This window comes from Monodon monoceros, unplaced genomic scaffold (assembly GCF_005190385.1).
Source record: "Monodon monoceros isolate NGI ecotype Baffin Bay Population unplaced genomic scaffold, NGI_Narwhal_1 Super_Scaffold_7, whole genome shotgun sequence".
NCBI lineage: Eukaryota > Metazoa > Chordata > Mammalia > Artiodactyla > Monodontidae > Monodon > Monodon monoceros.
This window is the reverse complement of record NW_021703784.1, coordinates 77824765-77852102: the sequence shown is the minus strand read 5'-3', so window position 1 is coordinate 77852102 and position 27338 is coordinate 77824765. Positions and strand designations below refer to the sequence as shown.

Below are 27338 nucleotides of genomic sequence, written 5' to 3'. Positions count from 1 at the left end.
GTTGCCAGGTAATTCCCTGCTTCACATCTCTATACTAGGTCACTGTGCAAAACAGGACCCTTTTCCTTGGTTCTAATCCACATGCTACTTTGTGCCGTCTTTCCCCTAACCCAGTGGTGCTCAATGAGGGCGTTGAAAAAATGTGTTCAGGCTATTACAAAGAATTGGAGAATGCCACCAGCATTTAATGGGTGAGGTACAAGAATGCTGGATGGCCTGCAATGCACAGCACAGTGCTTCAAAATAACCCAAATTCTATATGACACACAGTTCACAAAGTGGGGGGAGGGGGAAAGGGAGAACAATGATCTAAGCCTGAAACCAAATTCTGTTTTACATCTCATACAGTACTTTTTACAAGGATTGAATATACATTGAATTTTCTAGGAATGGAACTATTGCGTAAATTGAGAGAAACTTTACCAAGAATAGCTCTCCATTTCAGAAAATCACGTCACGTTCAGCAATGCCACTTGTCATATTTAAGTGGTCAATACAACACCCCTTTGTTGGTCTGCATGTGCAGATTTGCGTTCAGTCATTCTGTTTATAAGTACAAACCTCTGATACTTCAACAAAATGTCCATCTCAAATCCAATGACCTTCACCTCTCACAGTCAGTTGCTAGAACTTTTCACTGGCTTATCATGTTCTAACTGAAATTTTAAATTCAAATACTCTATTCTTTAACCACAACTACTCCAGTTCTCACGTGGGCACATCCACTTGTGTTCTTATTCTCTGTCTCTCCCTTCCCCAACCACACTACTTTCAATTACTTTATCCCCCACATTTCAAGTATATAATAACACTTGAAAAATATCAGTAATAATCAGAATTATAATTTATAGAGTATTTACTATGTACCAGATATACTTTACACACATCTATACTTAAACATTTATTAACCCTCACAATATTCTAATGAGGTAGGAACTATAATTATCCCCTTTCTTAGATGAAAACTGAGGCACAGAAAAATAATGTAATTTGCCTGTGGTCACACAACTCATCAGTAGAAGAGTTCCAGGGCCCAGGCTCTTAACCACCACACCACACTGCCTCATGTCTCGATGACTATTCTAAATTTTCAACAACCTCCTTGAACCCCCACTTCAATAATCTCTTCAAACAACTTTCTGATTTACAGACAACATTGTCTTTGATCTCATCCTCAAAATAAAGGCACTCAGGCTAGATTCCTCTCAATTTTTCTGCCCATTACCTACAAATTTATCTTCAATCACACCCATCCTCACTTCAAGTCTCTCCTCTACTCAAAGCCAATCTTGCACCTGTGCTCTTGAACCAAGACTCTCCTCCAGCTTTCATCAGACCTGCCCTCTCCTGTATCTTCAAACTTTCTCTCTGGCCTACTCTATCCTCACAGAAATAAGGAGTATAACTACCTACCCACCTGCCCTCCTACCTACCCACATACATACATACACACACACACACACACATACATAAAACTCTTTCTTGACATACTACTATCCATATTCTACCCTCCTTTACTCATCCAAATCTTTTCTTATCAATTTATACTTGCTCTCTCTTCCTGTCCCTTCCATACAGGAATCTGATTTCCAATGAACTATTACTCCATTGAAACTGCTCTCCCTAAGGTAATCATTTAACTGTCAGCTCTGAAAAATATTTTCTAGCCTCTACCTTTCTGAAATTCCGGTGCATCTGCCATTGTTGATGGCTTGTGTCTTAAAACTCTATTTCCTTAGCTCACATGCAACCAGAGTCTCCTGGTCCTCTGCATACCTCTTTAACCATTCCTTCTCTCTCCTTCCTTAGGTCATCTTCTTCGACCAAATTTGTAATACATTAGCTTCCTCTGCACTTCCATCTGTAAAAAAAAAAAATGAGGGACCTCATTCTCTTTTTGGCTTCAATACTGCCTTGCTGATGACTCCTTAAATTATTTTTTCTAATTTGGTCTTCTCCTTCTTGCTTCAGACTATTCAGTCAATCAACTACCTTCTGGACAGGAAAACCTAGATGTCCTTTAGGCATCTCAAACACACAAGCCCCAAATTTAATTCATTGACTTCCCCCAAACCTAATCCTCCTCCATTATTCTCCATATCATGGAGCAGCATCACTCTCCATTGGGTTAGTCACACAAAGAAGAGAGTGATGATAAGCTTTCTCCCCTTCATCCAATCCACTGCCACAACTGCTGACTTTTCAACTCCTTGCTTCAACACACTGATTATTGCTCCTTTTGTTCAGATACCTATTATCTTTTATCTAATATAAAACATCAGCCTCCTTGCCTACAAATTCTCCCAATATATAGCCACTGAGTAGCCTACAAAAAATGGAAATTTAACCAGGTCACTCCATATCTTAAAACTCTTCAAAGATTCCCCATTGCCACAAGAGAAAACTCTACACATCTTGATCTGACTAGCCTAATGGTATTTTCCGCCAGGAAAATGACCTAAATAAAATTGTTGAGCTCTCACTTGATTATAAAGTGAAGATAAGGGGGAACATACACATGCATATATACACACATCTCTAAAACAAGTAGCATATAAACCAATAGTAACCACTGAAAATTAACATATTAGTCAGAGAGCTTATCATGTAGTCCCTCACAGAATATTTTCATTTTACAGAGACTCTTGATGACACTTAATGGTAATAAGTCCTTAAGATACAGAGATTGGTAGCAAGTCATTCCAAGAGAATAGAAAGCATTCAGTCAGTTCTGGAAGGGGAAAAAAGAAAAAGGTGGCACACCCAAACTTGGTAATTTGAGAATGATAGTTTAATTAACAAACTATTTATAAAGATGTAGACAGAGTTTAGGGGATAGGGAACAGGGAATTGTGTATAGCTCCAGAGGATCTGACAACAGCCAGAGACGTTACCATCCCAAGCCTGAAGGGTAAAAGGAGTAAGTGATTACCATTATCTAGAGAGGGTTAGTTATATAGAGAGGGCCTCCTGACAGGTGCTATGGCTCTGGGGAAAGAAAAGCAACCAATTCAAGGCAACACAAAGGAGTACGATGGCTTCACTTTCCCCTCACCCTCTGATCTCTAGCTGGTATCTCCCATTGGTATAATCCAACCAGAAGCCAAAGGGCAGGGGAGCTACATGATATAGTTGGTAAAGGTCATCCTCCCAGGGCACATACAGGGTGAAAAGGATAGAAAGTGGTTCTGGAAAGGTAAACAGAAGATATCCAGCCCTTTATAAAGTCAACTTTGACAATTCCAAATAATGTTATGTTTGTAAGAGACCTTAAAGAGGATATAGTTCCAAAATCTTCACTTTCCATATTAGGAACTGAGGCTTAGATAAGCAAGTGACATTTCCAAGGTCACATCATTACTTAGGAGTAACACATGAACTGGATGCCAGGTCAGGTGATAATCTCCATTTTGGTAACCTCTTGGTCCCCCAACACAGTGCTAAACATATAAAAAAACATTCAGGGACTTCCCTGGTGGTCCAGTGGTTAAGAATCCATCTTGCAATGCAGGGAACACCAGTTTGATCCCTGGTCAGGGAACTAAGATCCCTCGTGCCACGGAGCTACTGAGGCCGTGAGCCACAACAAGAGAGCCCGCGTGCCTCAACTACAGAGTTCATGTGCTCTGGAGCCCACGCACCACAACTGGAGAAAAGCCCGTGCACTGCAACAAAGAGCCCACTGCAACAAAAGATCCCATGTGCGGCAACTAAGACCCAATGCAGCCACCAAATAAATAAATAAATACTTAAAAAACAAAAACAAAAAAACATTCAATACATACTTATTGGATTGAATTTTGTAAAGTTCTTTTAGAGAATACAAAAAAACCAAAAGTAATTTGATACGAAAATTTCCCCCTTAGTCATTATGTTAGAAAGAAAAAAATACAAAAACAAATATCAAACTATATGAGTGTGCCTTTCTTCTGCAATCTAGCAAAATTAATATATAAAATGTTACGAAAATTGGGGGAAAATCTAAACAATTTCAAATGTTCAAAATAACCACATGTACCTATTCATAGACATGTTAACCTAAAGTCTACTGACCTGCTGTGTAAACAAAAAGCATCTAAAAGACCTCTCATTTCTGAGTCATGAAAATAAATTAGCATAACAAAAAAGAAAACCATCAAAGGCTAATTGATGTAGTATAGACAATTTAATGTTTTTGTATTCTCCTAAAACATCACTAGAACTACTTCAAGTTACAGTCTACAAAATTCTGTTGATGATCAACACATACCGAAATCATCTAAGTTAATTAAATAATAAAGCTTTACCTATAAAATCTTAATAATCAGAAAACTCATTTCAAAGAATTTAGTTTCCCCACTCACACTTTTACAGGAAATTACATATACCCAAATTGATCAAAGAGAATAACAGTGAATGAATAGTTTCTGCTCACATTTGAACTTTTATGCAAAACATTAGAAAATAAAACCACAATGAGAGATTCATATAAAATATCCTTACTAAAAAAAAAAACCTTATAACTCTATCACTGACATTTTATTTGAGGGAAAACTATTCAAAGTATGTCCAATTTTTAAGAATCTTGAAAATAAATGTTTATAGCAAGAATACACATTTTATGTTAATTTTTGGCAATTGCAATACATTTACAAAAACCATACTCACTGAATGCCTCTCTTAAACATCATGCAAACTTTACTTTCAATTTTGAACATTATGTAGATTTAAGCTAAACTATTTTTATTTAAAATATTCTTATAGACTATGAGTGTGGTATATAGTACCTAATTGCAACATCCATTCATCTAGAATTCATCTGGAGATTATACTGTTATTCCTGGTTAATTATTTTTCTACTCAATTTTTTTTTACCCTATCTATTTAATACCATCAATACATAAATATGAAGAAAAGGTTTCTGCCTTGGTTAAAATAGTTGCCATAAGAAAATACCTGCAGAGCATTCAATGGAAACTCACATGGAAGAAGATCCTTCCCTCTTTTCCTTTAGGTATGAACATATATAATTCATCAAGTAGATCAGGAAAGATAAAATTAAGAAATCACATTCACAACTCAGGTGGGTATTCCCTGTCACTTAATTTTTACACCAAACACAGGTCAGTCTCTGAAAGGTAATAAGCCAACTAACAGGTTGAATATTAGCCCAAGACATTGAAGCTACAAAAATTCAGCAAAATTCAAATAATTGACCAGAGATAGGTTTTCTCCAAGCTGGCAAACTTTGAACTTTCAGAGCAATTTCTTTAGTACTTTTTTTGTAAACGAATTTGTCAGGATTAGTACTACTAATAATATTAGTTTGATTAGTTGGATCTATGTTATAATGTTTCTTCTACATAAAACAATAGCAATGAAAAGCTTTCAAATAAACTAAAGTCACTTTACAACATTTAGGTTTCTAGATGAAATACAATAATGCATATGTTGTGGACTACCAAATGGGTGTTTTAGAGTTTGGATGAAATACTGTTAATTATAGCAAGGGAAGAGTTTATTCTAAATACGAGTAAGAAAACAGTCTAGGTATGGAAGGTATAAAAAATCATTTTTAGCTTTTATTTGATCTATTCACAAAGCCAGAAAACAAAATTTTCCTTAAACTCCTAGGCCAATGGGGCCAAAGTAATGAAGCAGATTAGACGTGGCAGCCATTCATATTTCAACTTACTTTATGTATTTACCAACTTCTCTTATCCCTTCTTTTTCCATCTCCCAAATTCCTTTACAGCTTTGATATTCAATGTAAGTGTTATCCAAGGTTTCCTTCTTTTTGCCTTGACAATCATATCTATTCTCAAGGGTTTAAATATCACCTGTGTGGTAAATTCAATCTCCGTATCTAATTTCTAACTCTAGTCTCTCATTTCTGTTACTGGACATTCAAGTGACAGCCCCCCTCTTCAAACACAATCATCCATCTTTCCATCTCTATTCCCAAATAAGCTTCAACTCCAGAAATTCCTTGTCAAACCTCAGGGCACTGAGAGAAAGTATCAAGGCTCCCCATGTCCAAAAGGTAAAGTCCCATATCATTAGCAAGCCTTACAAATTCCTTTATGTTCTGAACATTTGCTTACCTGAGCAAATGCTGCTTTCTCATGACTTTCTGCATTTGCACAAATAGTTCTCTTTACCTAGAATTCCCTTCCTCTCCTTATCCACTTAGAAAACTCCTTGTTATTTCTGAAGATGCATATTAGCCTTCATCTCCTTTGTGAAAACCCAGGTAGAATAGTTTCCCTCATTATTATATCAAAGCAACATATATATATATATATATATATATATAAAATAGAATGTTTTATTTCAAAGAGTTCTTCTACTGCAGGCTATTTCTTTTTTGTATCCCTTGTACGTAATAAAGTGTCTAACATGAAAATGGTGTTTAATTCATGTCAGCATCATCCTGTACTTTTTAATTCCTAAATATCTCTCTCAAATCTGTGCATTCCTCTCCAAATCTACAATTATCACCACTCATTATCTTTGGTCAAAAGTCTCATTAGTCTAGACCAATCCATTCTCAATAATGTAGAGAGAATAATCTTTTTAAAAGGAAAACTTAATCATCTCTGACCTCCACCTCCTCTCCAGCCTCATCTTTCAAACCTCCCCTTTGCATCTTCAGCTCATTCAGTGGCTTGTTTACAATCCTTCAGTCTTGCCATACTCTTACCCAGCATAAAACCTTTATATATGTTCTCTCTTCTCTCTAAAGTGAATTCAACATCCATTTATGGTAAAAACTCTCAACAAAGTGGATATAGAGGGAACATACCTCAACATAATACAGGCCATATATGACAAGCCTAAAGCGAACATAATACTCAATGATGAAGAGCTGAAAGCTTTTCCTCTAATATCAGGAACAAGACAAGGATGTCCACTCTCACCACTTTTATTCAACATAGTATTAGAAGTCTGAGCAACAGCAATCAGACAAGAAAAAGAAATAAAATGAATCCAAATTAAAAAGGAAGAAGTAGAACTGTCACTGTTTGCAAATGACATGATACTATACATAGAAAATCCTAAAGACACCACCAAACATCTATCGGAACTCATCAATGAATTCAGTAAAATTACAGGATACAAAATTAATATACAGAAATCTGTTGTGTTTCTATACACTAACAATGAACTATCAGAAAGAGAAATTAAGAAAACAATCCAATTTACAATCACATCAAAAAGAATAAAATATCTAGGAATAAACCTAACTAAGGAGGTAAAAGAACTGTACTCAGAAAACTCTAAGACACTGAGGAAATAAACTGAAGACGACACAGAGAGATGTAATGATATATTATGTTCATGAACTGGAAGAATTAACATTGTTAAAATGATGATATTGACTAAGGCAATCTACATGATTCAGTGCAATCCACATCAAAATACCAATGGCATTTTTTCACAGAACTACTACAAAGAATTTTAAAATTCATACAGAAACATAGAAGACCCCAAATGGCCAAAACAATCTTAAGAAAGAAGAACAAAGCTGGAGGTATCATACTCCCTGATTTTGTAACAGAGCAGGGCCCTATGAGTTTTCCTGGGACAGAGCCCTCCGCACAGGTCCTCTGGTTTAGCTCCTCTCTGAAGTATCTAATGAATGTAAATTGGTGCAGCCACTATGGAAAACAGTATGCAGACTCCTCAAAAAATTAAAAATTGAACTACCACAGGATTCAGCAATTCCACTCCTGGGTATTTATCCAAAGAAAACGAAAACACTAATTGGAAAAGATATATATACCCATATGTTTATTCCAGCATTATTTACGATAGCCAAGTTATGGAAGCAACCTAAGTGCCCATCAATAGATACATGGATAAAGAAGATGTGGTGTATATATACAATGGAATCATACTCAGCCATAAGAGAATGAAATCTTCCCACTTGCTACAACATGAATGGACCTAGAGGTTATTACTCTAAGTGAAATAAGTCAGAGAAAAACAAATACTGTATGATTTCACTTAAATGTGGAATCTAAAAAACAAAACAAATGAATAAACATAATCAAAACAGACTCATAGATACAGAGAACAAACAGGTGGTTGCCAGAGAGGAAGAGGCTCAAGGGAGGAGAGAAATAGATGAGGGAGATTAAGAGGTACAAACTTCCAGTTGCAAAATAAATGAGTCATGGGGATGAAATGTACAGCATAGGAATATAATCAATAATAATGTAATATCTTTGTATGGTGAGAGATAGTAACTAGATTTATTGTGGTGATATTTTGAAATGTATAGAAATATTGAATCACTATGTTGTATAACAGGAACTAACATAGTGTTGAAGGTCAATTATACTTCAAAAACAAGCAAACAAACAAACTTATAGAAAAAGAGATCGGACTTATGGTCACCAGAGGTGGGGTAGGGGAGGGGGAACTGGAAGAAGGCAATCAAAAGGTACAAACTTCCAGTTATAAGATAAATAAGTACTAGGGATGTAATGTACAGCATGATAAATATAATTAACACTGCTGAATGTTATACATAAATGCTGTTAAGAGAGTAAATCCTAAGAGCTCTCATCTCAAGGAAAAAAATTTTTTTTCTATTTCTTCAATTTTGTATCTATATGAGATGATGGATAGTCACTAAACTTACTGTGGTAACCATTTCATGATGTAGGTAAATCAAATCATTACAGTACACACCTTAAATTTATAGTGCTGTATGTCAATTATATCTCAATAAAACTTAAAGGGAAAAAAATAGTGTAGTATTTTCATATAACCTAAGCCATGCTCTCATATACTTTAAGTCATCCCTTGATTACTTAGAATACCTAATACAATGTACATACTATGTAAATAGGTGTAAACACAATGTAAATGTTTTGTAAATAGTTGCCTGTGAGCTACAAATTCAAGTTTTGATTTTGGAACTTGCTGGAATTTTTTTCCTGAATATTTCCATCTGCAGTTAGTTGAATCTATGGATGTGTAACTGCAGATATGGAGGGCTGACTGTATTCTCCTTCACAGCTGTGGAAATTTCACATTCACCTTGATAATTATTTGATAAATGCCTGCCTCCTCCACTAAATTGTAAGCTCCTTAGAGGCTAAGATCATGTCCAGTTTTGCTCCACATTGTATCCCCAACATCAAGAGCACTGCACCTGTTACACAGAAGCTCAATAAATATTTATTGAAAAAATGAGGAAATGGTCTCATTTTCACACAGAAACTTAGACCTAACAGCTCATTGTCTTTTATGTCAATTTCCCAAGGCTTTCTTCACTTCACCCAATCACTTGCCATATCTACCTTCTTAATGTTTCTCTTACCAGTACCTTTCTTTTCATTGTTGCTTTTGATAATTATTTCAACAAATATTTATAGGGTACTTTCTGGATGCCAGTCACTGTCTTCAGCATTGAGGATACAGTTGTAAAGAAACAGAAAAAAACCCAAGCTTTGTGGAACTTAAATTCCAGGATGCCATGGAGGGAGGGTGTGAGGGAGGGGCAATAATTAAGAAGCAAGATGGGGCTTCCCTGGTGGCACAGTCGTTGAGAGTCCGCCTGCCGATGCAGGGGACACGCGTTCGTGCCCCGGTTCGGGAAGATCCCACATGCTGCGGAGCGGCTGGGCCCGTGAGCCACGGCCACTGAGCCTGCGTGTCCGGGGCCTGTGCTCTGCAACGGGAGAGGCCACAACAGTGAGAGGCCCGCATACGGCAAAAAAAAAAAAAAAAGAAGCAAGATGAAAATGAAAAAATATAGCATGTTACTGATAAGTATTAGGGATAAAGAAAAAAAGCAAGGAAAGGGGATATCAAACATTGTGGGATGGTAGTTGAAATTTTAAATAGGGTGGCCAGGGATGATACCTCTAAAAAGGTGTCATTTGAATGAAGACCAGAAGTGAGGGAGCCAGTCATGTGGATATCTGAGGGATGACTATTCCAGGTTTTCTGACTTAACAGATGTGCTATCTACTTTCACCTAGAAACTCGTTTGCTTAGATCAGCTCTATTGGAAAATTTAGTAGTGATGAACTTGCTCTAAGTGAACATACTAAGAAATGAGCACCAGCAGAAAAGATTAAAAATGCACCCAGAAATATATAGCCATGTAGGGATTTAGGGAAGGAAGAAATTAAGGCACTTAGAAAATCACTGTTACATAGAACAGAAAAGAACGGATATTCAAAATTACAACCTTAAGTCAATTTTAAAAAGTTTAATTTAGATGTGTAGACTCTAAGGTAAGTAAGGTTATACTTTGGAAAGATTTATAAGACTTTTTACCCAAAAACCAATATAAAACAAAAGTAATGAACAAAAACATTTATAGAACTTAAAGTAGTAACTGGAATATGCAATCATCCTAATTTACAATCAAACATAAGTGTTAAAAATGTTTTTCTCATTTAACTAGTTAATTCTTGGTCTCCCATAATCAGGAAGTAAAAAGTATCAGAGACCTGCAATACTGTAGTTAACATCCTAAACTGACATAATGAGCTAGAGAGTAATGCTGTAATGAATCTTATTTAAAATGCAAATTAATATCTTGCTTTTCATATCATAATGTAAATGAATATCTGCCTTTTTATATCATAAAATTCTTTACTTTGTAGATATAATTATATATTATAAACTTAATTAGAGTTTGCTCTCAGCAAAATGAGCATCCATAAAATAGATTACCTTTGACCTATCATTTACTATTAGTTCTGTTAACAATATTAATAGTTTAGTTACTTATCCTGCCATTCAGGCTGCCTTTCCCTTACCTCCTTCAGGAAACTCTAAGCTATTTTTGGTGGGTGCCAGATCATATTCTTTGTTTCTTCAAAAATGAAAGAAAAATTTGTACCCTGTGGTAGACTGAATGTCCGTATCCACCCAAAGTTCATATGCTGAAATCTTAACCCCCAAAGATGATGGTATTAGGAAGGGGGGCCTTTATGAGGTACCTAAATCATGAGGATGGAGTCCTCACGAATGGGATTAGTGCCTTATAAAAGAGGCTCCACCATATGAAGACACAGCAAGAAGACACTTGCTATGAAACAGGAAGAGGGCTTTCATAACATCTGGCACAATGATCCTGGACTTACAACTATAGACTGTGAAAAATAAATTTCTGTTGTTTATAAACTACCACCTACTTGGTGGTATTTCCTTATAGCAGCCCAAATGGACTAAGACATACCCAGTGGATGGTCAGTAAATACTTATTAAGTTAGCCATGAACAAAGAACATTTTGATTTATATGGTTACATCTTCAGAATGATAAAACTCATTCATTAATCATTTATAAAAAAACAATTACTTTTTGAATTTTTTTCCATGTGTAATTATAAAACCAAATCTGTCAAGTCAGTTACCTTGAATGTAACTAAAAAATTCAGACCAGAACACACTGAAAACAAAAAAATTGCAAAAAATGTCAGTTGTAGTTGGATACTTGTTTACCTTTATCCTCTATCCTTCAGCATAATTGAATCAGAATTATGTCAATCCATAAATAGATTTTACAGGAAATGGAGAATTTGACACTAACACCACTTCTCACCCCAGGCTTTCAGAAGGTATAGTCACATTAAAAAGAACTGACTCAATATCCCTAATATAAGTTTCTCAAAGAATTTCTAACACTTACTTTGAATAAATTCTGAAATAAAATATTTTATTTTGTATGTTATTAACCATGCATTTAAGCTAATGGCTCTTCAGGGGAAAACAATAACTTTAGAAAAATCTCAGCAGTTTGTATAATGAACAAGATGTTACAAAAATATTAAACCAAGAAAACAGTATAAAACATTTCTCTCTCATAGTTGTCTATGTCTCACTTAGAAACATCTGAAATATCTCACTTTGTATTTAAGCTCTAAAGTAGTCCTTTGCAAGAAAAGTTGGCTTCATGTTCATTCATTAAGGTAGTTTGCTGCTTTGATCATTTTAAATTAGAGCAAAATCAAGCCTTTCTATTCAAAAATGTTGGTTTCACATGTATTACTCAAAGAAGAAATCATCTTGGTGACAATATTCCGTACTAGTGGAAAAGTTAGTCTTCATAAGACCATTTTGAACATCATTTCTATAGTGGGAGGAAGGATGAATGACTGAATTTGCTTTAATTATTTCATGATTTCTGCTATAAAGGAAGGTAAAATCAAAACCACAGAGAAGAGACATAAGGTAGCGTGGAGGCTGGAAGAAGAAGGGAAAACATATAGAGAAGATAGAAATTCATGAAGTTTGTCTCCCTTTTTAGTACTAACACTGTTTCCTGAAAACATCCTCTTACAGTTTCCTTCCCTTGACAGCACCCTTTCCCTCTATCTCCATCTCTAAGCCTCAGTCACTTGATGGCTCTAGTCAATTTATGCTATACCTTTCTTTGAGTTAACTTCTTTTGCATTTCAAAAAGAAAAAAATATACAACAAAAGAAAGAATTGGCTTTTTTCTGGAAATGTAATTATAAATACAGAAAAATACTGTATAGCACACAGAGCAAATGAATATGACAAGGATAAAATATATCCTTAAAATTATTACACAATGCAATATAATATCTCATACATTAAAGACTCAAGCAAACCAGGCTTCCCTGGTGGCGCAGTGGTTGAGAGTCCGCCTGCCAATGCAGGGGACACGGGTTCGTGCCCCGGTCTGGGAGGATCCCACATGCCGCAGAGAGGCTGGGCCCGTGAGCCATGGCCGCTGAGCCTGCGCGTCCGGAGCCTGTGCTCCGCAACGGGAGAGGCCACAACAGTGAGAGGCCCGCGTACCCCAAAAGAAAAAAAAAAAAAGACTCAAGCAAACCAAGTGAAAAGTTTATAGGGAACAAGGAAAAATTAAGTAGCCATAAAAATGCATATAAATACGTTCTGAAACAACATTCATCAAAGTAAATAAAATCTTTAAATGCACATTACCTTCTGATAAATAATATTTGTTTCACCCAAAGGAGACAAAAACTAGCACCCACAAAAAAAGAAAGAGCAAGAGAGTTCACAGATTACAACAAGATGAGTCACCATAAAGCTTTGCAACTTCGTTTATTATAAAATAACATTTTAAGTATTCTACTTACAGCTAAGTAGTTTGTTATACGAAGAGAAGGTAGTGGAAGAAGAGTAAAATAAAATGTTCTTAAAGCTCACAAGGTCAAGGTACACTTCCTACCACTTTTAACAAAAATAATATGGGACCTAGAAAAAAAACCACTGGGCCTAGCCTCTTGCAGTAACTATGATTAGACTATTGATCAGGGACTAGTGCTGACCTAAATAGACAGTAACCAGTACTCAGAATGACTCATGCAAATGTGCTTTGTGAACAGAAAAGCCTCACCTGTTTCTCCTTTTTCTTTCTCTGAGCTTCCCTTACAGAATGGACCTTTGGTTTCTTCCTGCTCAAATAAATTTTAAAGTTCAGTACTTATGTCTGACATTTAGAAATGGAAGATCATTTTCGCAACCATGGAACCACATATATTTGGGGATTGTCGCTGAACCAAAAACTGTAATTTCTAATTACCTTTTAAGTTAAATTTAAAACAAAAAAAGAATCTTAAATTCTCATATTTGAATAGCAAACATATAGGAAAGATTCATCTTCTGGGGTACAAAAAAGACCAAATTATAAGAAGATAATTTAAAGACATTGGATAGGCAAAAGAATCAATTAAGTTATTGGTCTTATTTATCCAATGTCCTTTATAATCTGCTTCTAAATTCTAATGAAGATAATTATATACAGGGATAAAAATGCATTAAGCCACTGATAGAAAAGCAAGAATATTCTCATGGATACTAAACTTACTAGAAAGGGTAGATATACATTCAAGAAGTACACTGCAATTATTAAAGATTTCAATATGAAAACTAATGTAATTATACATATTTATTTAAATAAATGTGCATAAAAATACATAACTGTAAAATAACTATTTTAAATAGTACCACATCTTTAAGGGAAAATAAGCATGAACAAGTTATTCTCCTTTTAGTTATAAACGATGTATATACTTCTAAAACTCTAAAGAACTGTTAAAGAAACTAACATTTTGGGCATGATTGAGTAGCTCATTTACCTAAAGACCTTATTTCTTTATATATGCCAAATAAAATTTGAAAAAATAACCCAAAAACTCATTTTTGCATCAATTTTTCACATTTCTTATAACATGAACAAACATTTTATAAATAGCATTAAATATATACATTCCCATTAGAGAAAATATGCTAAATTTATCATTGGGATCCATACTCCCATATGCCCCACCCTAAAACTCTAAGAGGAATTCTTTTTTTTTTTTTTTAAGACGAATTTCTATATTTGATACTTTGAGTAAGATGGGTTTAACTAATACACATTAGAGCTGATAAACTGTAGTTTTTACAACAAAAAATGAGTGATAAAAAATTATAGTTAAATAAGCAGATATAAGAATTCAATATTTAATTGTCTAATTGTTTTGTGTTTATTACTGTTGACTCCCTGAAAGATTTTAAATACCTTAACAACAGTATGTAAAATGTTCATCACATCACCAGGTAGTGCAGGCTACATATAAATGCTACTAATAGCTGAAATATCAGATAACATATTAAATAAGTATGGTACTAATAAAATATTGCATATAATAAACACAAAGCTAATCATGAGATCCAATACTAATGGGATTTTAAAATATATATTAAAGACATATTTTAGAAGTATACATAGAAGAAATCTGCAAGAAATACAGAATCTGCAACAGTAAAATAAAAAAGCAACAATATTTATTTTATTTGAATGTTGACATATAATTATAAAACAATCATCTATTTCTAGAAGCCATCATTTAATATAAAAAGAAGTGTTTTCTCAAAACAGTAACTTGCTCTTTTTTAAAACAAATTTTTATTATGCTAAAATACACATAACTTAAACCCACCATCTTAAGCATTTTTAAGTGTATTTTTCAGTGGTAGGTATTAAATACATTCATAATGTTGTGCAACCATGCCTACCATCCATTTACATATCTCATTTTATCTTTTCTATTAAACAGTAACACCCCATGCCCCTCCCCCACAGCCCTTGGCAGCTACCATTCTACTTTCTGCCTATGAGTTTGACTACAGTAAATGCCTCATGTAAGTGGAATCATATAGTATGTGTCTTTTTATGACTGGCTTATTCACTTAGCAAAATGTCTTCATAGTTCATCCATGCTGTAGCATACTGCAGGATTCCCTTCCTTTTTAAGGCTGAATAATACCCTATTTTATGTATGGGCCACATTTTTCTTCTTTCTTCACCCATCAATGAACATTTAGGTTAATTCCATGCTCTAGGTATTGTGAATAATGCTGCTATGAACATGGGTGTGCAAATACTGCTTCAAGACCTGTCTTTCAATTCTTTTGAGTATATACCCCGAAGTGGAATTGCTGGATCATATGGTAATATTCTATTTTAAATTTTTTGAGGAACAGCCATACTGCTTTTCACAGCATCTGTATCATTCTGCATTCCCACCAGCAGTGCACAAGAGTTACAATTTTTCCACATCCTCACCAACACTTGTTTTCTGATTTTTTTGACAGTAGGCATTCTAATGGGTGTGGGGTGGTATCCCATTATAGTTTTGATTTGTATTTCCCTAATGATTAGTGATCTTGAGCATCAATTTCATGTGCTTATTGGCCATTTGTATATCTTCTTTGGAGAAATGTCTGTTCAAGTTCTTTGCCCATTTTTGAATCAGATTGTTTGTTTTGTGTTGTTGAGTTTTAAAAGTTCTCTATATATTCTGGATATTGAATCCTTATCAGATATATGATTTGCAAATATTTTCTCCCATTCTGTGAGTCACCTTTTTAACTCTGTGAATAGTGTCTTTTCATGCACAAATTTTTAAAATTTTCATGAAGTACAATTTATCTATTTTTGTCTTTTGCTATGTGTCCTTTGGTGTTATATGCAAGAAATCACTGCTAAATCCAATGTTGTAAAGTTTTGTTCTATGTCTTCTTCTAAGAGTGTTACAGTTTTAGGTGTTGTATTTAGGTCTTTGATCCATTTAGAGTAAATTTTTTATGTAGTATTAGATAAGAGCCCAACTTCATTCTTCTCTCTGTAGATATCCAGTTTTCCCAGCACCATTTGTTAAAAAGACTGTCCTTTCCCCATTGAATGATTTTGTCACCCTTGTCAAAAATCATTTGATCATATATGTGAGGGTTTATTTCTGGGTTTTCTTTTCTATTCCATTGGTTTGTATGTCTGATTTTACGCCAGTACCACACTCTTGATTACTGTACTTCTGTAGTATGTTTTGAAATTAGGAAGCATGACTCCACCAGGTTTGTTCTTTTTCAAGATTGTTTTGACTATTGACTATTCAGGGTTCCTTTAGATTCCAAATGAATTTTAGGATGGATTTTGCTATTTCTACAAAAAACATCGTTGGGATTTTGGAACAAATTTCACTGAATCTGTAGACGGCTTTGGGTAATATTGACCTTTTAACAATATTAAGTACTCAAATCCATGAACACAGGATGCGTGTATCTTTTTTATGTCTTCTTTAATTTCTTTTAGAAATGTCTTGTGGATTTCATTGTACAAGTCTTTCAACTCCTTGCTTAAGTTTATTCCTAAGCATTTTATTCTTTTCAATGCTATTGTAAATGGAACTATATCATAATTTTCTTTTCAGATTGTTGATTGTTCATGTATAGTGATTTTTGTGTGCTGCCTTTGTATCCTGCTAGTTTACTGAATTTATTTATAAGTTCTTTAGGTTTTGTTTTGGTTTGGGTTTGTGTGTGGGATCTATAGGGTTTTCTACATATAAGATCATATCATCTGCACAGATAATATTACTTCTTCCTTTCCAATATGGATGCCATTTTCTTCTTTTTCTTGACTAACTGCTCCAGCTAGAACTTCTAGTAGTATGTTGAACAGAATTGGTGAAAGTGGGCATCACTGCCTTGTTCCTGATCTTAGGGAAAACACTTTCAGTCTTTCACAGCGTACGATATTTACTGTGCGTTTTTCCATGTAAGGCTTTTATTAGGTTGAGGTAGTTTCCTTCTATTCTAGTTTGTTGAGTGTTTTTATCATGAAAAGGTGTTAAATTTTGTAAAACGTTTTTTCTGCACTGATTAAGATGATTACATGTTTTTTTTCCCTTCATTTTGTTGATGTGGCATATTACACCGATTGATTTTTGTATGTTGAACCATCCTTGCATTCCAGGAATAAATCCTACTTGGTCATGCTGTATAATTCTATCAATGTGATGCTGAATTCTGTTTGCTAGTATTTATTGAGGATTTTTGTGTCAGTGTTTATAAGGGATATTGGTCTGTAGTTTTCTTTTCTTGTAGTGTCTTTGTCCGGCTTTGGTATCAAGAAAATGCTGGCCTCATAGGATGTTAGAAAGTATCTCCTCCTCTTCAGTTTTTTAGAAAAGTCTGAGAAGGGTTAATATTAATTCTTCTTTGAATGTTTAGTAGAATTCACCAGTGAAGCCATCAGGTCTGGGGCTTTCCTTTGTCAAGAGATTTTTTGATTACTGATTCAATCTCCTTACTAGTTATAGGTCTATTCAGATTTTCTATTTCTTCATGATTTACTCTTGGTAGCTTCTGTGGTTTCTAGGAATTTATCCAATTAATCTAGGTTATCCAATTTGTTGGCATACAACTGTTCATAGTACTCTTATATAATCCTTTCTATTTCTGTAGAACTGGTGGTTATGTCCCCATTTTCAGTTTAGTAATTTGAGTCTTCTCTCTTTTTCTCTTAGACCTTCCAGCTAAGATTGTCAGCTTTGTTGGTCCCTTCAATTTGGTTCCATTGATTTTCTTCATTGTTTTTCTTTGGGTTTCATTATTCTTCTTTTCCTAGTTGCTTAAGTTGTAAAGCTAGGTTGCTGATTTGAGAACTTTCTTGTTTTTTTTTAATCTAAGCATTTATAGTTATAAATTTCTCCCTTAGCACTTCTTTTACTGTGTGCCTTCAGTTCTGGTATATTGTGGTTTTGTTTTCATTCATCTCTAAGTATTTTCTAATTTCCCTTGTGATTTCTTTGATCCATTGGTTGTTTAAGAGTGGGTTGTTTAATTTCCACAAATTCATGAATTTTCCAGATTTTGTTCTGTTATTGATTTCTAACTTCATCCCATTGCTACTGGAGAAGATACTTTAAATGATATCTGTCTTTTAAAATCTATTGAGACTGAATTTATAGCTTAACATATGGTTTATCCTGGAAAATATCCCATGTGCACTTGAGACGTGTATGCTGTTGATGTTGGGTAGAGTGTTCTGTAAATGTTAGATCTAGTTGGTTTATTGTGTTAAGTCCTCTATTTCCTTATTTATATTCTGTCTGCTTGTTCTATAGACTATTGTGAGTGGGGCATTGAAGTCTCTAACTATTATTGTAGCACTGTCTCTTTCTCCCTTCAATTCTGTCAGTTTTTGCTTCATTTATTTTGATGGTCTGACATTAGGTGCATAAATATTTATAATTGCTTTATCTTATTGCTGTACTGAACCTTTAATTAATATTTTTTTACTAAAATGGTCTTTTTGATTTAATTAAAATTCTCTTACTACTTCTACTTAATTAAAAATTAAGGTGAGATTCCAGGAAAACTGTTTACAAAACAGTTACATTTTTATTATTTATTTATGTGTGTGAATGCAAATTGTGCAAAAAAAAAAAAAAGGCACTGATGTTGATTTCAAAGTTTTTGCACCCAACAAAATGTCTCACTGTTACATAATGCATAATGGACTTGATAACAAGTAAATTATATAAACAAATTCATACTATACAATACCATTTTTAACCTGTTTTATATTTGGGATGGATTGTTTATTAGAGAGAGAAAAAAAGAATACCACTGTTAAAAAGTAGATGAGAACAGTATTCTATGGCTACACCATGGTACCTTCCAGGAGAAACATATAAGTCTTAACGAGGGAATATCAAATAAGCTAAGGGAAAAATTTACAGACTGTACTAATTTTCAGAATTGTCAGGCAAAAATTTTTGCCATTATATAATCTACAGATATCTAATGGCAACAACCATGAGGGTCCTATCCAGTGTTATTCACACTAGCTAGAGAGAGCCAACTGTACATATTTCTTCCTAATGCTACATTCAGTGACACCAGATTAGTAGCTTGAATTGTGCATGGTAGGAATTTGTATTTCATGGGAATTTGCAAACAAAATAAATCAAGGTTTTTGGTTTTTTTTAACCCCGTACCCCACCCTGATCCACACACCAGGTGTTACATATTTACCAGTACAACACTGGAAATATCACATTCCTGAAGGTATTTTGATACATAGGTCACTTAACTAGCTACACAATGCTTTAAAACAGAAACATTTTTCAAATAAACAATGGTAGAAAGAAGTGTAAAATAAAAATTTGCTTCCAAGAAAGCTATATGTTAAAAAATAAAGGAGAGGACACTGCATCTTGACACAGTCCATTCTATCTGAAATTTAATAGTTCTTTCTTTAGGAAAATAATGCATCTCCCTACATGTGCTATAGCACAGGTCCTGTCTCATATAAAAGTTCCTAACTTTTTCAATAATTTGAGGTTAAACAAAATAAACTGCTCCTTTCTGTTATCGATCAGCGTTTAATATTTAAAGACAGTAAACCTATAGTCCCAGGATTTTCTCTTTGATGTTCACTCTCTGTTTAAAGATTATAAAGGATTTAAAGCAAAACAAGTGAAATACTGCAATTGATGTTAAGAAAAATCCATTATATAGAGCATAGGGCGTTTTTTAGAAAGAAAATTATCATATCTTGTACCACGACAGCTTTGGTAAATCAAGGAATGATGAAATCAATGTTAAATGTTAGACTATCAAAATATATTAAATACTTATTTTGAATATTTAGAAACCCAACCTTATAACCTTAGCCTGACATTTATCATAATCTATTTTGCATCAGTTAGGTACCAACTCATTTTCTCAGTCCTCATATCTGTTCCTTCCCCAGATTTCTCCAGTTACTTCATCAGACTGGGCCTGCCACACTGAGGCTGGAATCATATAAGTCTTGAGCCTGAGAAGCTACCATAGTACCCGAGGGACATTCCTTTTATCTGTGCCTCACATCTGTCCTCCAGTTTACTCTGACTTTTATTCATTCCCTTAAAAATCATTACAAAGCCACCATGTTACAGTCCTTATGCTAGGCCCTGAAGATATAATGATACAATGGTAGACAAGATAAAGATGTCCATGACTTTCATGGAGGGCAGTCTGCTAGGAGAGATGTCCACTGAATAAATAATCTCATTTAAAAATTATAATTATAAACTATTATAAGTACTATGAAAGAAAAGTATATAACTCCATGAATGTATTAATCAGGAGACCGCCCTCCTCTGTAGGCTCCAGAAAAGCTTCCCTGAGAAAGTGAAATTTAACTCAAGACGTGAAGAATGGTTCAGGCAAAAGAAACGGTACTTTTTCAGTTCCAAACATGTTGGTTCCACCTTTGTTGGAACTTTTATTTCCACCTTTGCTGCCTCCTGGCATTTTTCTCCTGAATTTTATTGTATCTAGCTACCAATGCTGACCTTCCTAACCCCCATAATAGTATCAGATAATGTTTATTGAGCTCATACTACTCAGAAGATATCATTCTAAGAGATTTACATAAATGAACTCATTTAACCCTTACAATGACCATATGAGATAGGTTGTATTTCTTCATTTTACAGATGAGAAATCTGAGGCAGAGGCATGATAAGTTACTTATATGAAATTACACATCTACTGGTACTAGTCCTTGCATGACCATCATGTCCCTCATAACTTATCACTCCTATAGAAACTCTAAGGCACCAAGCTACATTAGCAATACTACTGGGCAAAGAATACCAAGACTCCTATATCCTTCAAACTGCTATCATTTTCAACTAGACAGGATCATGTATATTTTCTCCAGCTTTCAGAAATAAGGAATAAAAAACTGACCAAGGTAGCCTACACTAAAACATCCTCAGGAGCAAGAAAAATGTCTTTAGAACAAGTAATACTTTCTTACAAAAATTATTCACCCAGACTATGAAATAATGAAAATGGGGCAAGGAGAAGAATTATAATTTATTTAATTCCTTCTGTACCTCCCAAGGAAGAGGAAGAGGAATTTTATTCTTTTAATTCAAATTCATAAATATTTTGCATGTATTTGCAAAACTAAGTTAATGTGTAGTGAATTGGCTATGATGCAGAAGAAATTACCAAAATCAATTATTTTCTTTAAGTAAGCATCTTTTAAATATTAAAGAAAAGGAAATAATTATCAAATGACTGAGGCCTCACTCAAAACTATATTTAAAGTTCCTGTTATGATCAAAGTTTCATTTGTAAATTTATCATTGAAGGTGATGTGAAAAACAGTAATTAAGTAGGTGATTGATACACGTGAATGTATGACTCATAGTTTGCAAAGGAAAATAATTTTGGAGAAAAGGCTCAGGAAGAAAAGCAGCAAATAATGGGTTCTGGAAGAAATGAAGACCTTTCCTGTCCAAGGACTGTCAGTAGTTCTTTATTACTTGAAGATTAAGGGAATAGTGAATAAAGCTATCTGCCAGACAGCAGAAATGGTAAGAAATAACATTGTCTCTATAAGTGTACCTCACATTAAATTTCTCATAAATAACATTCATAAAATTAAACTTTCTATAAAAAGTTACTAGAAAACCCAACTCAAATCAGAACAATGGAAATGTCAAAATAAACCAACATTACAATTGTCACGAACTTGAACAGAATGAAACAGCAGGGTAGGTCAAGTTGTAGAATCGCCTAATTTTATCCCACTTGGTTTTTAAAAAAAAGGCAGATCCAGTACTGAATTAGGAGGAGACTTAGCCAGGTTTGTTTTTGTTTGGTTGTTTTTCTACTTCATGGGTTATTGAAAAATAAACATTTGGTTTTTGCTACTAGGGTTCAGCAAATTCATACAATGAATTTGGTTTCTGGTTCCAGAGATCAAATTCAAGCCATCAAATCCAGTTTCACATTTTTACTAACTGCCCCTCCCCTCTCATATATATCTCAAATATATATATTTATACATACATTTTAAAACTCACATTTTGGTATGAGTTTTAATTACTATCCTTGCCTTATGAATCTTTAAAGGAAATGAAGAGAATTTCATTTTGATGAAGTCATACTTAACAGGAAGTTTTATCCAATTTAATTTTTTAACTTACATTTTCATGTATATTTTGGAGTCCCTACTATGTGACAGCATTTAGCCAGATACTTTAAACACATAATCTCATTTAAGAATACTGGGTTTGGGGCTTCCCTGGTGGCGCAGTGGTTGAGAGTCCGCCTGCCGATGCAGGGGACATGGGTTCGTGCCCCAGTCCAGGAAGATCCAACATGCAGCGGAGTGGCTAGGCCCGTGAGCCATGGCCGCTGAGCCTGTGCGTCCGGAGCCTGTGCTCCACAACGGGAGAGGCCACAACAGTGAGAGGCCCGCGTACCACAAAAAAAAAAAAAAGAATACTGGGTTTATTTCATTATATATATACTGCCTGAGGACAAGGTAAACAGAATATTTTTTATGATAAAGCAACCTAAGTCCTATCACTGATGGCTTTTTAAGAGCTGTGTGTATGTGTTCACACACACATACGTACTAGACAATGGGTTCAAACCTACACAGTCTTGTTATAGAATCTTTGCTCTTAACTACTAAGCCACTATATGTTGGGAAAAGAAACAAAGAATGGCTTTTAAAATGAATATAACTGATTTAGGTAATAATAGTAGCTTCTAGAATAAGAGATCATAGTTTGGAAGTCAGTATGCTAATTACTATCAGCATAAAGTTATAAACAGACATTTAATGAAAATTTACAATGATAAAAGATTTCTTTTCCTTTGGTAAATGTGATTAATTTTCAGAAAGACTAGTTTTTTTCTTTTTGGATATTGTATCACCTAACATTTTTGTGAACTTTTTATAAATTTTAAAGATTTTCATACCTAAGACCTTATACAATCATGTTAGCAACACTATAAATAAGGCAAGTATGATGGATAATTTTATATGTCAACTTGGTTGAGCCATAGTGCCCAGATATTTGGTCATACATTACTCTGGATGTTTCTGTGAAGGTATTTTTTAGATAAGAATTAACATTTAAATTGCTGGACTGAGTAAAGCAGATTACCCTCCATATAATGGGTGGGTCTCATCTAATCACTAGAAAGCCTTAATAGAACAAACACTGACCTCCCTAGCACAAGGAGGAATTCTGCCAGCCAACTGCCTTTAGACTCAACCTGGAAATCTTACCTGGGTCTCCGGCCTACCAGCCTACTGTGCAGATCCTGAATTTACCAACCCTCTATAATCACGTGAGTTAATTCCTTAAAATCAATCAAACAATCTCTCTTTCTCTCTCTCTTTATACACACATACACCATACACCCCACCACCACACACACACACACACACACACACACACACACACATATTCTGTTGGTTCTGTATTTCTGGAGAGCTCTCAGTAAGACAGAAAGGTAGCGGAAAACTAAGCCTAAGAAAACAGGGGACAGGAATTTAGATTTTTATCTTTGTCTCCAGTCATTCCTAAAAAGATACGAAAATTCTCAAGAAGCTATACTAGAATTCAGTTTTCATACCCTAACCACATAGCTGGAATAATGTTCTTTTCCTTTTAAAACTGTTATTTGACAAAACTAATCAACTCTGGAAAACAGCTTAGCAGATTCTCAAAAAGTTAGGCAAAAAGTTACCATATGACCCAGTAATTCCACTCCTAGATACATGCCCAAGAGAACTGAATACCTGTCCACACAAAAACTTGTACATGATGTTCATAGCAGCATTACTCAGAGTAGTCCAAATGTGGAAACATAAATCTCATCAATTGATGAATGGATAAAAAAAAATAAAAGTCGTATCCATACAACGGAATGATTCAGGAATAAAAAGAAATGAAGTACTGACAAACGCTAAAATGTGGATAAATACTGAAAACATGCTAAGTAAAAGAAGGCAGGAGGAAAAGACCGCATATTGTATGAATTCATTGATATGAAATGTCCAGATTAGACAAATCCATATAGACAAAAAATAGATTAGTGGTTGTCAGGGGCAAGAAGGGGGTCAATGGGGAGTGAATGCTAATGGGTATGGGGTTTCCTAGTGAGATGATAAAAATGTTCTTGCATTAGACAGTGGTGATAATTGCATAAGCTCATGAATATACTAAAAAACACTGAATTGTACACCTTAAAATTGTGAATATTAAGTGAATCATATCTCAGTTAAAAAGTGTTAGAAAATATAAAACTAACCAACTTACCTGCCTTTTTTGTGGTGCCAAACAACGAACAACTTCATCCACCATCACTGGAATATGTAATTTAGTCATCACTTCAGAATCTCTGCCTTGTAACTCCTGAGGTCCAGTTTGATCTGTTTGCTCCTGGGCTTCATATTCATTATATCTTTCTGCTGTAGCATGTATTTTTTTTGGCCAGACACCCAAATTAAATACGCCAGATTCCAACCAGCACGAAAGAAATTTTTTATAGATTCTACAAAAATATGGGTATTGAAGCATTCTGTAGATCAACAAATCTAGAAAAAAAATTTAAATATCATGATTGTTGGCTTTTTTCAAAAGAATGTTATAATACTTGGGGGAAAGCAAATTAGTATGAAATATTTAACACAGGAAAAATATGTAAAACTCATCATCTCAGACAAGTGAAGGTAACTACCCTCCTTATGCAAAGCAAGGAACCCAAGAGAACCCCAGAAACTATCTGAAAATACAATTTTTAATGTGGGCCTGATAAGCTCTGAGACCATTAATGTTTTAACCATCAGAGATGTGAATATTGATTAATCAGTCATCATTTTTCTGAAAGGGATTAAAAACATTATTTTATTTTAGGTTCACATGGTCTTTTATTTCAAGGTCTTCTAATTGTTTTTCTCATAATGCTAAATCTTCATTTTCAATTTAACTTTGTTTGAAAAATTGTCCCTGAAAAAAGACTATGCATGTACAACCAAAAAGAAAAGGTTATCAGTCTATGAAAATCTTACAGATTTGTCATGGATATGCTCTGACGAAATCATCTCACCATGGCTTGTATCAGTGAAATACATATCATTTTAAACTATAACTTTATAAACACTCCACTGAACACACTTTGGCACTTCATATCATTTTAATTATCTGCTCCCTGCCCCATGCCCCCAAAAAGCAAGTAAATAACTGATACATTCCTTCGCTTTCTCTTACTTGCTCGATTTTATTCTGTAATCTGTAATTCTTTAAAATGGAGAGGAAAAAAGTAATTTATGAAATGTATTAACAGAATACCTTTTGAAAACATTACGTTCTTTACCCATTTGGATGCAAGCAACATTTTTGATATTATTAAAGTAAATAACAATTTAACACTACTCTTTTCCTTCCTCATGGATTATGAGTTATTTAAAAGTAAGAACCACACCTTTATATCCACGAAATCAGATGCACACTAGGCGCTTAATACGTGTTTTCTGGAAAAAATAAAAATATAAAAGAATGGATGGATAAATTCCAGATTCTATAGAATTAACCTTGCTTTAGAAAATTTTACTTGTCTCACTCACCCTACCAAAAACCACATTCTCAAAATATTTAAGAAACATAAATCTTGATTAAATATGCCTTCCCTTCCTTTTGCATTAGAAAATGAAGAATAATGTTGAAAAGTCAATCACATGTAATGACTGGAAAATAAATAAAAATACATATTTGATATTATATCAATATAATATCAGTAAGATGTAACCTTGAGGATACCAAAGACGTAATTCACAAAATTATGTTGTAAATCTGACACAGAAAAAATATGGCAAAAAAAAAATTTTAATGAGTGTTTTAAGTAAGATTTTGGATGCTCAGCAATAACAAATTAGCCAAATTATGAATTATGCCTTATGTTTTCCAGAAAGTTTACAAAAGTAAGCCAAACTATGCTCTAATAACTTAGCATTTCTAACATATTTCAAAATAAAAGCTATGCTCTAACTTAGCATTTCTAACATATTTCAAAATAAAAGCTAACATTTATTGAGCACTTACTAAGTACCACTTACTATTCTAAGCACACTACATGTACAAACTCATTCAATCCTTACCCCAACTCTTAAAGGTAGGCACTATTATTATTTCCATGTTGCAGATGAGGAAAACAGAAAAGTAATTTGCTGAAAAGGCACAAAGCTGGAGAGCCATAAAGCTAGAACTGTAACATCAGCATTCTATCCCCAGAACTTTTTCTCTTAACCTATATGCTATAAACACAGCCCACTGGCTCTATTTGATACACTCATGTAATTGAATGGTACACTTTGATTACACTATGACTAGGTATTTGCAGTATTCCATGAATTAGATTCATTTTTTTTAAGGAGCCAATGTTATTGCTTGGTCCTACTCCACTTGGAAATACAGTATACTGTGGGGCACCCAACAGAGGACACAAGAACGATGTACAGCCCTAAATAGTGGAATATGGAGTATTTAAACAATACAACCAATAACTTATTCGATTCTTTTGCCTATCCAATATATGTAAACAATCTACACTGTATGTTCAGATTTTGATTTTTTTAAAAAAAACAAGCAAACAAACAAATAAAAAGCCCATCAACTCCAATATCAGAATCGGAACCACACAGGAAAAAGCAAATAGGGTAGAAAAAAATGCTTCTTTCAACAGCGCTTAATTTTCTTCTGCATTCAATTTCTTTGTATTTACTCAAATATATTCAAGGTACAAAGCCTCTAGATTTTAGTATACACTAATTGGCTACTAATGTGGGTAAACATGGAGAAAAAGACTCAATAATTAATCTTCCTTTTTGGTTGTGTCTTTGAATACCTCCCTAAAAATGGAAGAGGGCAAATTCTAAAGGGAGTTCCTTCCCTCTCTTCTGCAGCCCCATATCCCACCAGATAACCCAGAGCACTTCCACAGTCTGCTAAGAACTAGCCCCCCTAGACGATTTAAGATAGTTTAACTTTCCTCTGTTCACAGAAAAGAAGCAGGATATCAGGAAACCTAAACTCTACAGCCAACTCTGTGGTTTCCTAGGCAAGCCATTTAACTTTTCTCTGCCAGCAAAATTCAATTTAAACTGAGACCACGGAATTAGCCAGGTTACTCTTTTAAATGTGGGAACACAAAGGTGAGCGATACCTTTGAAAACTACTTGCTCAACGGAGCTACCAATTAC

At 34.3% G+C, this 27338-nt stretch overlaps 1 protein-coding gene across 7 annotated transcripts in view; it reads right to left on the bottom strand.

The window, feature by feature from the left end:
• The window catches only part of METTL15 (methyltransferase like 15), a 376873-nt gene that overhangs the window by 348745 nt on the left and 790 nt on the right, over window positions 1-27338 (bottom strand). For 5 of the 7 annotated variants that reach the window (XM_029207585.1, XM_029207579.1, XM_029207582.1 and 2 more), the window contains exon 2: window positions 24400-24677. In XM_029207585.1, the coding sequence (XP_029063418.1) occupies window positions 24400-24660 (261 nt within the window). In that variant the 5' untranslated portion in view covers window positions 24661-24677. Of the gene's footprint in view, window positions 1-13340; window positions 13399-24399; window positions 24678-25564; window positions 25600-27338 lie in introns of those variants that run through there. The other 2 variants (XM_029207580.1, XM_029207581.1) reach the window with 2 other exon arrangements.